The sequence below is a fragment of the Acinonyx jubatus genome, chromosome C1, assembly GCF_027475565.1.
Source record: "Acinonyx jubatus isolate Ajub_Pintada_27869175 chromosome C1, VMU_Ajub_asm_v1.0, whole genome shotgun sequence".
Taxonomy (NCBI): Eukaryota; Metazoa; Chordata; class Mammalia; order Carnivora; family Felidae; genus Acinonyx; species Acinonyx jubatus.
The window spans coordinates 21393844-21408305 of NC_069381.1; the positions used below are offsets into that span (position 1 = coordinate 21393844).

Here is a 14462-nt window from a genome sequence, read left to right on the forward strand (position 1 = left end):
TTTTGTGCTCTAATGGATAGATCCCCAATAGCACCCGGTTCTTATATTCGGAACCCCAACATAACTGTTGAACAAATGAATGGGATGCAAGAATATCATGGCTAATAATGTTTATGAAACACTCTGTGCCTGGCACTCATTACTCCAGTCCTCTCAATCTCCACAACAACCCTCTGAGAGAGGTGGTCCGATGATCCTCTTTTTACAGACGAGGAAAATGAGGTTGAGAGAGCTTAAGTGACTAGCTCAAGGTCACTTTTCGCTAGTGTACGGAGGTGGGATTCACATCCAGGTCCTTCTGACTCCAAAGCGGCAAAGGGTGAGGAGGTGACCCCGTCCAGGGTAGGGGTGCACCCGAACCCGCGGAGCATCCCTAGGGAGGAGTGGGAAGCTTCCCCGGCCCAGCTCTAAACCGGTGGTGCAGCGCCCGCCCCCGGTCGCGGGCGCAGTCTGGCGGCCGCCTCCGGGCCACGTGGTGCGCGCGGCGGGCGCGTCCAAGGAGCCCGCAGCGGCTCCCGCTCAGAGCGCTCCGGGCGAGGAGAGCGGGCGGGCGCCGGGGGCAGGCGGGCGGGAAGCCAGGCGCACGGAGGGGGCGCGGGGCCAGCCCGGCGGCCCGGGCGCTGCAGCCCGCGGCGTCGGGGCCCCGGCCTTGGCCCTCGGCGCGTCCCTCGCACCGGGGTTCTGCGCCCAGGGCGCACGGCGGGGAGGGACGCGGCACCGGCCGCCATGGAGCCGTCCCCCTCTGCGGACGCCGAGCTGCAGCCCCCGCTCCTAGCCAACTCTTCAGACGCCTTCCCCAGCGCCTTCCCCAGCGCCGGCGCCAATGCGTCGGGGCCGCCGGGCGCCCGGAGCGCCTCGTCCCTCGCCCTGGCTATCGCCATCACCACGCTCTACTCGGCCGTGTGTGCCGTGGGGCTGCTGGGCAACGTTCTTGTCATGTTTGGCATCGTCCGGTGAGTCCACTGCGGGCTGGCACCCCGGGGTGACGGTGGGGACCGGGGACCGGCCCCCTGACCTCGGACCCGGGGCTCCCCGGCCCCCCCCCCCCGCACTTCCTGCAGGGGGAGCCCGGGGGCCAGTTAGGAGACCGCTTCCATTGAGAGACGGACACCGAGAGTGAGAGAGTGTGTGTGTGTGTGTGTGTCTAAACATTTGATCATTTGTTCGCGCCCCCGCCCCCCTTGCTTCTGCATTAGGCTATGTGGGATAGTTTGGCGACAGTTAGTGGTCTGTCAGTATATGAGTGGGTGATTCTGTGTTTGTGACGGTACAAATGTATTGAATGTTTGGACCTCTAAAAACGTCCTGGGGGCGGGCTTCTGGGGAGACAGCTGTCTGTGCTGGTCGGGGGACAGGGGAGTGCTTGTGTATCTGCACCATTCAGTGGGGGCACTTACCAAATCCCATTGATGCCCGTCTCTTGGGGTTCCTGTGTTGGTGTGTGCTTGTCCCACACTGTCAGTTGGTGCTTCTCTCTATATGAGCCCGTGACTGTGTTGTTTCTTGTCAAATCTTTGAAACCCACGGGGGAGGAGAGCATCCGGAGTGGCTTCGGATCTTTGTGTTTGTTCCCCTGTGTGTGCATTTGCTGATGGAGGGCCTGTGGTTCCTGGGTGCAGGGGGCAGCAGCTGTGGGCCAGCCAGGTAGTAATCTGCTTCCCTTCTCAGTGGCCATCTGGGCTCCAGGTCTGGATGCGATTCGGCGAGGCTTCAGCTCCTCACAAATGCCCTGTTTCATTCTCTCCTCTTCTCTAACAGGCTTTTCTTTCTGCTAGAGGCAACGGTGTTTTATTTGGGTGGGAGTCGAGCTGAGCTTTTGCCTCCGGAAGAGAAGTTCTCTTCTTGGTGTCTATGTAGCGTGCTGGGACTTTCTCAGAGAATCTAAAACATCATCGGCTTGCCTGGAAGCAGCAGCCTCCTGACCCAGTTCTGCTATTTCAGACGTGGGCAAAAAAGGATAGAAAGGAACCTCCTATCCTTATAACAACAAAGATGCCCTTGTATTTACTGTTAGGTGGAAATGGGTCATCCATGCTGGTTGACCAAGGGCACAGCCCTAAACCTCTCTGGGCTGTGGTGCCACCAAGCAGGGCAGAGGGCAGATTGTGGACTCAGAGGTTGGGAACGTGAACTGTGGTCTCAGTTCAGTCACTGATGCCCATCACAGAGGGCACCCCAGTCCCCTTGTCCCACACCATCTGCCCCATCTGTCTCATTTTCCCTGTCTGAAGAATGGAGACCCGATCTCTGGAGTCTGAATTGCAGAGTATGGGGTCTCTGCAGGGGAGGGCCACGTGCGTTGGAGCATCGGATGGGTGTGTGGGTGTTGAGGGAGCTTTGGCATCAATTATCTCTGGAGGAATCTTCGCTCCCCCAGGAAGAGTGGAGGGCACAAGAATCTCCTGTGCTTTCAATGACTCATTACCAGCTACCCTGGGAAAATTCCCCCAAGCACAGCAGGATTGATCTTTGCTGTGCATTTTTGTTCATCATTCTCCTCACCTTGTCTTTGGAGGTAGTACAGGCTTTAGAGTGGGGCCAACCTGAGTATTAATCCCAGCTCTGCCACGAAATGGCTCTGTGACTTGGGGAAATTACTTAACCGCTTTGAGCCTCAGTTTCTTCATTTTTGAATGGGGTAATAATAGAACCTTCTTCAACAGAGTTTTTGGGAAGTGTCAGTGAGCAAACATATAAAATGCAGCTGGCCTGGTGCCTGGATCCGATAAATGGAAGCTGTCTGTGTGATGAAGAGGAGGAATTTTCCAGATGCCTCGGAATCTAGTGCCTTTTAAAGAAGGAGGTACTTGTCCTAAGTGGGCCTGAGGGCAGCTAAAATTCTGAGTTCCAGGTGCCTGGCACGTATGCTCTCTGGGGAACTCTAGGTGCTGGAGTCTGGGAAGAGCCCTGTCAATGTGCTCAGTGCCATTCCCGGCCTCTTCTCCGGGGGCTCTGGATGTTGGGCCGATGAGCACATCTCCCCCACTACTTGTGAGCCGGGGGAAGGCCTCTCACTTCTGAGGGTCCCCTCAGCGTATGCTCTGGGCTCAGCTTGCTAGGGCTGCTCCAACCAACCTTCCCCAAATCCCATCATCGAATGCCTCTTGCAAGCCATATAGCTGGCCCCCATAGGTCCCCATGTTGCTAAGACATTTCCTGGGCCAATCATCTATGTGATAGCTATCTCTGGGTCTGAATGATTTAATCCTCACCTATAAGCCTGTGGGATAAGCATCAGATCCTCAATATGATGCCTCCATTTTACAGATGTGGAATCTGTGGTTCAGAGAGACACAGGATGACTTAAGGTCCTACAGCTAGCTCCAGACCTGGAGCGAAAACCCTGGTCTTGTGACTCCAAGTCTAGAACTTTTTCCAGAACTGTCTGGGGTAGAGGACAGTCAAAGAATTTCACGGAAGAAGGGGGCAGAATTCTGTTCCTCCTCTTGTCCTAGAATCATCAGAGAACAATGGAGACAAAAAGATTGTGATCCTACACATTCTTTGGCCTGTGTAGTTTAGGGTGCTGTCCTTGGAGGGAGGGGTGATGATGGGGCTGGCACTTAATTCTTCCCTCACTGATGGAGAGACTAACGGTAGGGCAGCTGCCTGGGGCTCTGCTTCTGCTGGCAAAGTCCTGAGAGCAGTGGAGAGAAGGGAGCCCACGCTGAAGAGAGGCCCCTGATCTGTCTGGTTTCCTGCCACCCCATGCAGGGCTTGGCACAACCAAAAAGTGAGTTAGCTGATTGGTTGAATGAATGAATGGTTGAAGGAATGGATTCTGCGTGCCAGTCCTGAGCTCCAGCAGTTGAGGGCAGGGGTAGGTTTCCAAAGGGAAACCCTTAGGGTGGGAGAGCGGGTTGGTACAGTGGCAGAGGTGGGGCTCTGAAGCCAGACATATCTAAGTTGGAATCCTGAGTTCAAAGCCATTTACCTGCTGTGTGTTTGGGCTACTGACTTTACCTTTCTGGAGCTCATTTCTTCCCTTGTAAAGTGGGAATAAGAACAATGTGTCCGGGGCTGTGGTGAGGATTAACATGTTGTAGCTGAGCCATTTACTGCTTTTGAGAAAGGAATCGTCTGTATGCAAAGGAATGAAAAGAATTAACTCATTCAAGAAAATTCTATGGTACACTGTGCTAGATGCTGAGATACAATGGTGAGGAAAGTACACCATCCCTGCCCTCACGGTGGGAGAAATGACAATCATCCGCTAGTCATCTAACAGACTTGTAATTGTAGCAGGCGATGAGACAGTGCGGGGGGGTGCGGGGGGGGGGCTTTGGGAGCCCCTGATGTGTGTCTCTGAGGAGCTGAAGGATGAGGAGGGGGTAATAAGAAACAGAGGGGGGTTCCTGGGTGGCTCAGTCGGCTGAGCGTCCAACTTTGGCTCAGGTCATGGTCTCACACTTTGTGAGTTGGAGCCCCAAGATGGGCTCTCTTCTGTCAGCCTGTCAGCACAGAGCCTGCTTCGGATCCTCTGTCCCCCTTTCTCTCTGCCCCTCCCCCAGTCATGCACTCCACTCGCGCGCTCTCTCTCTCTCTCTCTCTCTCAAAAAATAAAATATTAAAAAAAAAAGAAACAAAGAGAGGAGCCCCTGATGAGAAGCTTGACATGGATGAGGGGCTAAGAAAAAAGACTCTTGGAATCCCACATCACGCAGCACCCTCCAGTCCTGCCTCCCCCACACTCTGGCCCTTTCCCTACATCACGCATCTGTTTGAGAAACCCACTCATCCTTCCAGAGGCATGAGAGGGGTGTCTGGGAATTGTGCTCTTAACAAATGGCCTGTGGCTTCCGAGGCTTCTGTGAATATGAGCAGGATTTGGGGGGACATCTAGTCCCCAGGCAGAGCATCGCCCCTTAGTCCTGCAGTGTGAGTTCAGCCAGTATGGTGGCCCTGTGGGTCCTCAGAGCAGTCTCCCAACAGCCCCTCTTTCTGGGTGGTCAGTGTCCTGAGCAGGGCTGGAATCCAGGAGTTCCCACTGGTGGCTCACTGGGTAGGCCAGAGTGTGAAGGGCTTAGCAGGTCCCCATCTCTGACAGGTGACCCTGTCTATCCTCCCTCTGCATGACCCAGGACTTCCTGGTTCATCGGCCCCAGAATCCAGGCAGGAGAATGGAGTTGATGCTTTTCCACATGGCCTCCTGTCTGTTCCACAGCCTGCCCTGATTCCCTGCCTGCACCTCTCCCAGATCCTGGTTTCAGGGGGTTTGGACCCTGCTGTGTGTCTTAGACCATCCCTACCTCTCCCACCCTGCCCGCTGCATGTAACTAGCCCAGCCTGCCTCTTCGTGACTGTTTTAGGCCATGTGCTTTTCTGCCACTTGGTCTCGCCCTCGGCCCCTGTCTCTTTTGACGACTCCTGTATCAAGTGCGGGCTTTGCCACCTACTAAGATCTTTAATGAATTGGATTGCCACACTGCACCTCAATTTCTTCATTTGCAAAATGTGGATCATAGTATCTGACTCATAAACACCTTTTTCCTAAAGATGACACGCTGATATTGGTGAAGCATCATGTTTTCCCTCCCATCCTAACTGCAGTGCAGAGCAGGGAAAGGAGGGTGGGCCAGACAGCATGGACTGGGGCAGGGTTGTGACAGGTGAATGGGTTCTGGGTGTCCCCTCTTTCTACTACTGAGGTGCCAGGGGTTGCTGGGATAGGTGTTAAAGTGTCAACTTTGCAGGATTGGGAGCTCTGAGTCCCCATCTTGTTTTTGGAGGCCCTTAACTTCTTGTCTCCCTCCCCTCTCTTGCCTGGGTTGGGGTCTGTGGACCCAGGGTCCCTAGGCCAGGAGAGATCCCACTGAGGTGACATGGTGCAGTGGTAGAGGTCACATCTGGGGATCAGGTATTGCCAGGTCTCCATCCCAGCCCGACCATGTCCTAGTGGTGTGGCTTTGGGCAAACAGCTTACCCTCTCTGAGCCTCATTTCTGCATTTGTGAAACTGGGGTGATCAGGATAGGTTTGGGGATAATTAGATGAGCTCATGCATGTAAAGGCCACAGCACAGCACCTGGCACATAGTAGGCCCTCAGTGTGTGTCAGGTGCTATGATTAACCAGCACCCCTGCAGCTGCTCCAGGCGGACAGAGCATGACTGTGGGACCTGATTATTTACATTTTCCATATTGGGCTCTTTCCTGCTTCCTGAATCGTCTGCCCATTTACTCATACAGCAAGCATCAGCTGATGCTGACCCCTTCCGGGTCTATCCAGCCTTAGGTCCCATGGCCCAGACCCTCAGCTTAAGCTTCAGCCTGGCCTCTGGCTTCTAACACAGCCATGTTCCCCAGCATCCCCCACCCCCCGCCCCTTAGTTACAGCTCCAGGGACAATCGAATCTTCTGGGAGCTGTGGGGAGTCCAGGGCAAGCCCCTGACCTGGCCAGAGGAGGTACTGCGGGTGCTGAGTGGTGCTGAGTCGCGAAGCAGCAATGGCAGTTGGCTACTTGGAGAGGTGGGGGTGGAGCATCCAGGCAGAGGGAACAGCAAGAGCAAAGAGAGGTTTGCAGGATGACGGAGAGCTGCTGAGGGCAGGGAATGTCACAGTGGTTGAGCTGAGTATCAGGGGCTCAGGGGGCTGTGAAAGCAGAGAGGCTTCAGGGACAAAAGCAACATATGCCCTGCAAGTAGATGTCCTCAGCATGGCTAGGCCCTGGAGCCAGTGATGCATCCACCCGGGCTGGTCTCTGCCTTCCACAATTCCCAGTGTTAGAGGAATGTTCAAAGAGCAACATGGCCCAGCCCCAGGTAATTGGAGGGAGTTGCTCTGGTGGGGAGGATGAGGTGCGTCTGAGGAGAGGCCTGGAGACAGGGCGGCATGATTGTGTTAGGGGCCAGAGGCTGCAGGTCTAGAAAGTGGGAGCTGAGGCTGGATGGGTTCTCAGGTTCCACGGGAAGGGGACCATAGTGGGAAATGTGGGAGCTTTGAGTCACAGGTCATGGTGAAGAGGACTTCAGAGTGATCTGTGCGGAATGGTGTTCAAGAGGATGATGCACTGGGTGTGGATGGGCACGGGGCAGGATGGAGGCGGAGGGCCTCAGTGCAGGGAAACCCGAGAGGCTGGCTCAGGGTGACAGGAGAGAGCTGTGGGACCTTGAATGGGTCATCAAACCCTGGCCTCAGTTGTCCCCTTTCTAAAATGGAATGCTGTCAGACTGTCAAGAAGGCCGGAGGCTGGGCCAGGTGAGCCCTGGTGAGACCTCGGGGAAGGCAAGCGGCTGCCCTGGCCCGTGTTCCACTGCTTCTCCTGGCCTTGCCCCCAGCCTGACACTTTTCCAGCTCTTGGGTTCGTTCCCTGGGGAGCATGTAACTCACAGATCCACTGGGGTGGGCCCAGAGTCACCAAGGGCACCAAGAAGCCTCTCCTGAGCCCTGCTATGTGCCAGAGGTTTCTGCAGCCCTGCAATGGGGGCTGTAGATTCTTATTTACACATGAGGACCAGGAGACTCAGAGGGAGCAGGTGGCTGTCACAGCCCGAAAGGTGCAAACCCAGGCCTTTCTGACTCCAAACGCACTCCATGTCCACTCTGCCACCACTGTCCATGAGACACATGGAGCGAGAGCTGGCAACGTCTAGTTAGAGCAAGGGAAGAACTGGCAGATTGCTGTCTGCAAATCTCCGAGGCCTCTGTGTGGGCTGACAGCAGTCGACAGCCCTGACATCAGAGCAAGACTGACCTGGGATCATGGCCCAGCTGTGCCGTTTCCTAAGTGAGTGAGCGTAGGCAATACATGCACAACCTCTCTGAGCCTCAGTTTTCTCATCTGTGAAATGGGAGTAGCATTAGACCTTCATAGGGTGGTTTTGAGAAGTTTATGAGGCGTGATGTGAAGGACTTCAGTACAGAACTAGGCGTTTGGCAAGTTTTCAGTGAACATTTTCTATCGTGTCTATTTCAAAGGCTTGCTTCTCATTCATTCGACCAACATTTATTAAGCCCCAGAGGAACTAGAATTATTGGGTAGATCTTACAGGGAAGTTTTATTAGCTCAATATTAAAAATTTTCTTTTGCTGTAGAGGTAACACAGTAGTTATTGCAGAAAATATGGAGAAGTTTAAGTAGAGACAGTCATTACCCCTAATCTCACTAAAGGAGAAAAGCTTTGTTATTTTGGTGTATTTCCTTCCCATCTCTCCCTCTCTCTCCCCCTCTCTCTCTCTCTTTCTCTCTCTCTCTCTCTCTCTGCTTCTGTGTCTGTGTGTTTTAATAACATCAGGATCACAGTATTGGAATAGTGATCATGTTATATACAGTAGTTTGTAAGCTGTCTTTTCACTTGACATTATTTCATAAGCATGTTGTCAAGTTATCAACACTATTTGAAAACATACTTTTTTGATGGCTGCATTGTATAAATGTGTTCTATTTGGGGGGGACTTCTGTTATTTCCAATATTATGTCAATCTAAACAATGCATCTGTGAACATTCTTGAACACTTACATTTGTGCACACCTCTTATTATTTTTACAAGGAATTTTCTAACAGTCAAAGCTCTCCAAGAAGGTGCGGGCTGCTGTGTAATGTAGGGAGCTTCCCATCTCTGAAGGTATGCAAGAGGACACTGGAAAACCACCGGGTGGAGGCATGGCACTGGGGATTTGGGTGGAGAAAAGATAAACGTAATTTTAGGCTCCTCTTCCCAAATCTGAAATTCAGAGATGCTGTGATCCCAGATTTCCCTTCTCCCCTTCCTGGCAGATGATGCCTGGAAGCTGTGCAAGGGCAAGGCATGATTTCATTAACCTCCGAGTCCTGGGACCTTTAAATCCAATTGGCTACCCAGAACATCATAACATGCACAGGAAGAGGGATAATCGTGGGCTTGAGCAGAAAGCCTGGCTTAAATGAGCAATTTACCATCATGCAGGCTGCAGCAGCCCTGTTACCAGCTGGGGGATATGGGGTGGGATGGGGTGTCTGGGTTGGGTTCTATTGATTTATAGCTCCCAGTGCAGCTGCAGAAATCAACAGCTTTGTCTCTGGCCAGGGCGGGTGTGTACAGAAAGAGTCTTGTCTTCTGTAGCTTTCTGAGTCTTGATAAATTGAAAGAACTCAAACTTCAAAGTCCTGTGAGGTCAAAAAGCCCCATCTAATAAACACAACACAGGGAGAGGTGGAGACGGCACCCCCTTCTCCCCTGCAGAGGTAACCTTTTCACCAAGGCTTAGAGCTTTGAATCATGGATGATGATTCTCTTTACTTATTTTGTGCCAGGCAGTCTGCTTAGAGATGTATATACAGTATCCCAATTTAATCTCCCAGACCCATATGAGGTGAGTTTGTTGCCCACATTTATAGATGAGGAAACTTGAGGCACAGAGAAATTCTACAACCTGCTCAAAGGCCCAGAGTCAGATTGAAATTGGGTCATTCTGATCTCAGAGCCCATACTCTTAACCATTACCCTATCTTCTGCCACCTGTATGTCAAGTTCAGCCCCTCCGATTTAAAAATGAGGGAACCAGGGTGCCGAGGTGGCTCAGTCAGTTAAGCAACTGACTCTTGATTTTGGCTCAGGTCATGATCTCATGGTTGGTGAGATCAAGCCCCACATTGGGCTCTGCGCTGATAGTGCAAAGATTCCTTGGGATTCTCTTTCCCCCTTTCTCTGTCCCTCCCCGTTTCATGTCTCTCTCTCTCTCTCTCTCTCTCTCTCTCTCTCTCTCTCTCTCTCCTCTCTCTCTCTCTCAAAATAAACATTTGAAAAATACTTAAAAAAATAAAAACAAAAATGAAGGAACAGAGGCTTGAGAGGTTCAGTGTCTCTTGAGTTAGTGGTCAAGGCAGGACTGGAACTTGCCTTTCCTAACCCCTTATCCCTTATTGCATCTCTTTCCACACCTGGGATTAACTGGGCTAAGGGCGAGCCAAAGGGTATCTAGAAATAGCTGTACCCAGGAGCAAGGGCAGTGGGTTCCTGCTCAGGGCAGCCTGGCCTGGGGGCCACTGACAACATCTCACGGGCCCAGAGAAGTCCAAGATTCCTGGGGCAGAGCTAGCACCTGGCAAGGTGGCCACATCTGTCAGGGGCAGACAGACTGAGGTTCAAACCTAGGTCTGCTTCTTGCTGGCCATCCACCCTTGGGCTCACCTCACTGAGCCTGTTTTCTCATCTGTAAAATGGGGATGATAGACCATCACGTGCATCGTGGGGTTGTGGCAGGCATACATTCAGCAGCCCCTCCTCCTACTGGGCATGGTTCTAGGGGCTGGGCATGTAACAGCGATCAAGACACAGTCCCTGCCTTCATGAAGCTGACGTTCTAGTGGGGGAAAAGATAGACAATACATAAGTTGGTGTAAGGCCAAGGCTATAGGCAATGAAGCCAACTAAGACAGCACTGGGGAGGGAGAATGGCGGGGCTGCAGTTGTGTCTAGTGAGGTTGGGGAGGAGGAGACAACTAAGCAGAGGCCTGTCCCTGGGTGGAAATGTTTTGGGCAGAGGGAACAGTGAAGGTTAAGGGAGATGATGTATGGCCCTAGCTCAGGGCCTGGCCCGGAACAGGAAGTTGTTGGTAATAATGATGTCTTCTGGCTGGTTTCCCAGCTCTTGGGAACCTGGGACAGGGATTAAGCTGAGGGAGAAAACCTGCTTCGTCTGGCCCAGATGCCCCTGCAGTACAGATGGAGATGATCTGTTTCCCTTGGTTACAAAAACTCATCCTCCTGGAGTGCTGGGAAAGCCCCACATCTAGTGATTTTCCATTCCTCCTTGGGAGAGGCAGGGCAGGAAGTGGAGGCCAGCCCATGGCCACCGGGCTATGCTGCTGGGAGGGGCAAGTAGTCCTAAGACACTCTCCTCACCTGCTCAGTCCTGTCATCCCAGATAAGAGAGGGTTCAATGGCAAAGCGTGGCATATTGACTCCACAGGGCTTCACACCAGAAATAGCACTGCTGACCTTTCTTGAATGCTGACAAGGTGGCCACCTCTGTGCTGAGTGCCTCCTGTATATTATCTCATTTAATCCTCCCGACTTTATGAGGTTGGCACCATGTTTCTCTCCATTTGACAGAGGAGGGCACTGAGGCTCAGAGATGATAATTCACTTGCCCAGGGCCACAGTTAATAAATGGCAGTCAGCCTTTGAACTGTGGCCCCCGTGACTCCCAGAGCCTGCGTGTGCAAAGAGACCGTGAAGCAATGGCTGAGAAGAAGGTCAAATTCATGACACCCTCTGATTCCAACTGTGGAAAATGACTTTTGTATATTGCTGGCGTTTAGGAGAGGCCACGGAGCAGGGTAGACTGAGTTGTAGAGTCATTAAAATGATAAATTGTTGATAAATAAAATACAGGTGAAATTCCGTGTGTCAGGTAGAGGGATATGTCCTAAGTAATGTACAGCATGGTCTGAGGCCTAGAGGTGGAAAACCTAGGCTTTTTGGAATATCTGACTTTGGATCCTGGTTCTGTGCACTCTGAACTCCTAGATAAGCACCTCTCCTCTGTGGGTCAGTTTCTTTCCATGAACAAAGTGGGAATATATGTGTGGGTCAAAGGAGAGAATGGATGTGAAGTCCTCTGCACAGGGCCTGCCTTGCCCCTTGTCCTCAAAGCATATCCCTTGGGGGCCGGGGACAGGTTAGGCAAACTGAACCATCCCTGTATCACCCACAGAGTGGTCACTAAGAATGACAACCTGGTGTGCAATATTTTTACATGGAATTGTGGGACATGTACTTAGCAATGGAAGGACTCAGAATCAGAATAATTCAAGGATCCATCACATACAACTATGGCAAAAATGAGCATGTGCTTTGGTAATGATATAAGGCTGCATACAGGGGACCTTGTGAAATCTCAGCCTCTACAACGCTTGCATGGTGGCTGGTGTCATTTCCCTTTTCTCGTGAGGAGAGTGTGTGGCTCCCAGCATCAACCTTAGCCTAGAGTTTGGGCTTTCAGGTCTGTATCAGACATAGTCCTGCCAGAAAAAAGAACCAGTAGCATCTATCTCAAGCAATTGGCTTATGCAGTGTGGGGTCTGGCAAGGCAAGTCTGAAATTTGTAGGATAGGGTGGCCGGCTGGAAGCTCTCTGGCAACAGCTGATGCTGCAGTCAACAGGCAGAATTTCTTCTTCCCCTGGGAAAGCTCCGTTTTGCTCTTAAGGTTGACCTCGTTACCAAGGATAATTTCCTTATAGTCAGCTGATTGCAGATATTAACCACATCTACAAAATACCTTCACAGCAGCACCTAAATTCGTTTTGATTAAATAATTGGGTACTATAGTCCAGCCAAGTTGACACATAAAACTAATCATCATAGAATCAGACAGACCCTGGCTTAAGTCCTGGTACTACAACCTAAAGGCAGTGTGACCTTGGGCAAATTTCTCTGCCTTTCTGAGCCTCAGTCCACTAGTCTGCCAAATGCAGCGATAGTGCTCACCACAGTCATTTGTTGTGAGGGTGAAATGCAATGATGTAAATCAAGTGCCTTTGTCCGTGCCGGTCGCATAGAATGAGGGGAGACACACATGGTCATGACACAGTGTTTTCTAGTTGTAATGTGGTGTTTGCTTTCCATTTTACACTGGTGGCTCCTGGAGGGTGGGAACTGTGCCCCGTTCATCTTCTATCCTATTTCCTCGTTCAATCCCTGGTCCTAAGGAGACATCTCTGTTTCCTAAATATCTAGTTGACACTTTGTTAATGAGCTTCTCTCTATGGAGTAGTTGGGATCTATAATAAAAATCCTCCAACTACAAGACAAGAGGGAAGATGTGTGGGAACCTCAGACCTCTTTTCTCTCTAGATTAACACTTTGCCTCTCAGCTTAGTAAATCTCTCCTCCAGGGAGCCTTCTCTGCTGCCCCCAGGCCAACAGACCCCCCTCCTCTGTGTTCCCACCAGTGTCCTGTGTCCCCCGTCCGCACATATTTTTCCAAACACTTGACTGCTCATCGCTCCCTCTTCAGATGAGCAGGTGTGGGGCAGGGGGAGTAGCCTTTGTTCAGAGCTGAAGCCCCAACCTAGGGTCTGACCCTCAGGCAGCATGTCCGTAGGTGTTTGTAGGAGGGATGTGTCCTATTTCCAGAGACCCATGGGCTGACATGCCACACTTGAGGAACTCTGCTTTCTTGGGGCCTCTGTTGTGTCTGGCTGCCCCATTCCTTGGTCCAGCCATCGTTAAGCCAGAAGCAGAGCTGGGCTGATGGAGAGGAGCTTCTCTTCCCTGGCTTACATGAGCATGAACTGCACAAGGTGTCTGCTCTGTTTATTGCTGAGCTTGACCTGACCTCCCTGCCCCCCAACTCATGTTCAACTCAGGGCCCTTTATTTCCATGTTCCAGCCTTTAATCATCTCCTGTGACATGCCTTGTTATAATTAACCACTTTCCTTCCTTAGGCTTTGCCAAAACTGAGACAGCTAATTAATTTCTGGCGACTTGCCACTCCTGTTAAATGGTGGGCAGGGACACAGCTTGCAGCCCTTGCTGCCCAGCCTGGCTTGTTTTGTCAGCGGGAAGAGCAACCGTCCTTTGTCTACAAACACAGGGAGCCCCAACTGGACCCAGGCTGGCTGGCAGATGCTTTATTTAAGCTATTTATTCCCCACAGTGGGCCGAGCCTTTGTGATCACTGCTGTGGCTGTGCCTCGGTTTTCTCATTTGTAAAGCAGAGGGATTGACCTTGACAAACTGGGAGAAGAAGATGGGGTAGAGGTTAAGCTAGTGGGTTCTGGAATCAGTGGGAGCCAAGGCCGAATCCCGCCACTCCTAGCTGTGGGACTTCTGGTGGGTTTCTTCACCCCCCGAGCCTCAACATTCCTCACCTGTGGAATGGGGATAATGCTCACCTCCTGTGCAGATTCAGTGGGATAGGAACACACTTGTGGCACTTACTTAGCAGCACAACCAGCACATAGTAAGTGCTCAGTAAATACTCTCACCAGCCACCTTTCCTTTCAGTGCTAACATTCTATATTCCCGATGGGAGGGAAAAAAAAGTCCCTTTGTTGGGAGAACTGGGGAGTGGAGCCATTTTAACAGACATTGATTGCTTCTGTGTTTGAGGCCACGGCTGGCAAGACGATTAACCCCTCTGTATTCATTTCTTAGGGGTGCCGTAACAAATGACCATAAACTGGGTGGCTTAAAACAATAGAAATGTATCCTTCACAGTTCAGGAGGCCAGAAGTGTGAAATCAGGCATGGCATGCTCCCTCCAAAGGCTCTCGGGAAGGATTCCCCCTTACCTAGCTTCGGGTGGTTGCTGGCAATCTTTGGCATCGCTTAGGCTTGTGCTGCATCTCTGCAGTGGTTGCATCTGTTTTCACATGGCTATGTTCCTTCCGTGTATGTCTCTGTGCTTCCTCTTATAGGGACACCAGTCACATTGGATTTAGGGCCCATGCTGATCTAGTATGACTTCATTTTAATGACATTTGCAAAGACCCTATTTCCAGATAATGTCACATCTGAAGTTCCAGGTGGACAT

At 51.7% G+C, this 14462-nt stretch overlaps 1 protein-coding gene across 1 annotated transcript in view; it reads left to right on the forward strand.

Moving 5' to 3' along the window:
* Positions 1-538: 538 nt before the first annotated feature.
* The window catches only part of OPRD1 (opioid receptor delta 1), a 31825-nt gene continuing 17901 nt past the window's right edge, over positions 539-14462 (forward strand). Inside the window, exon 1 of the mRNA XM_027059885.2 lies at positions 539-953. Within this exon, the coding sequence (XP_026915686.1) occupies positions 727-953 (227 nt within the window). The 5' untranslated portion in view covers positions 539-726. The remainder of the gene's footprint in view (positions 954-14462) is intronic.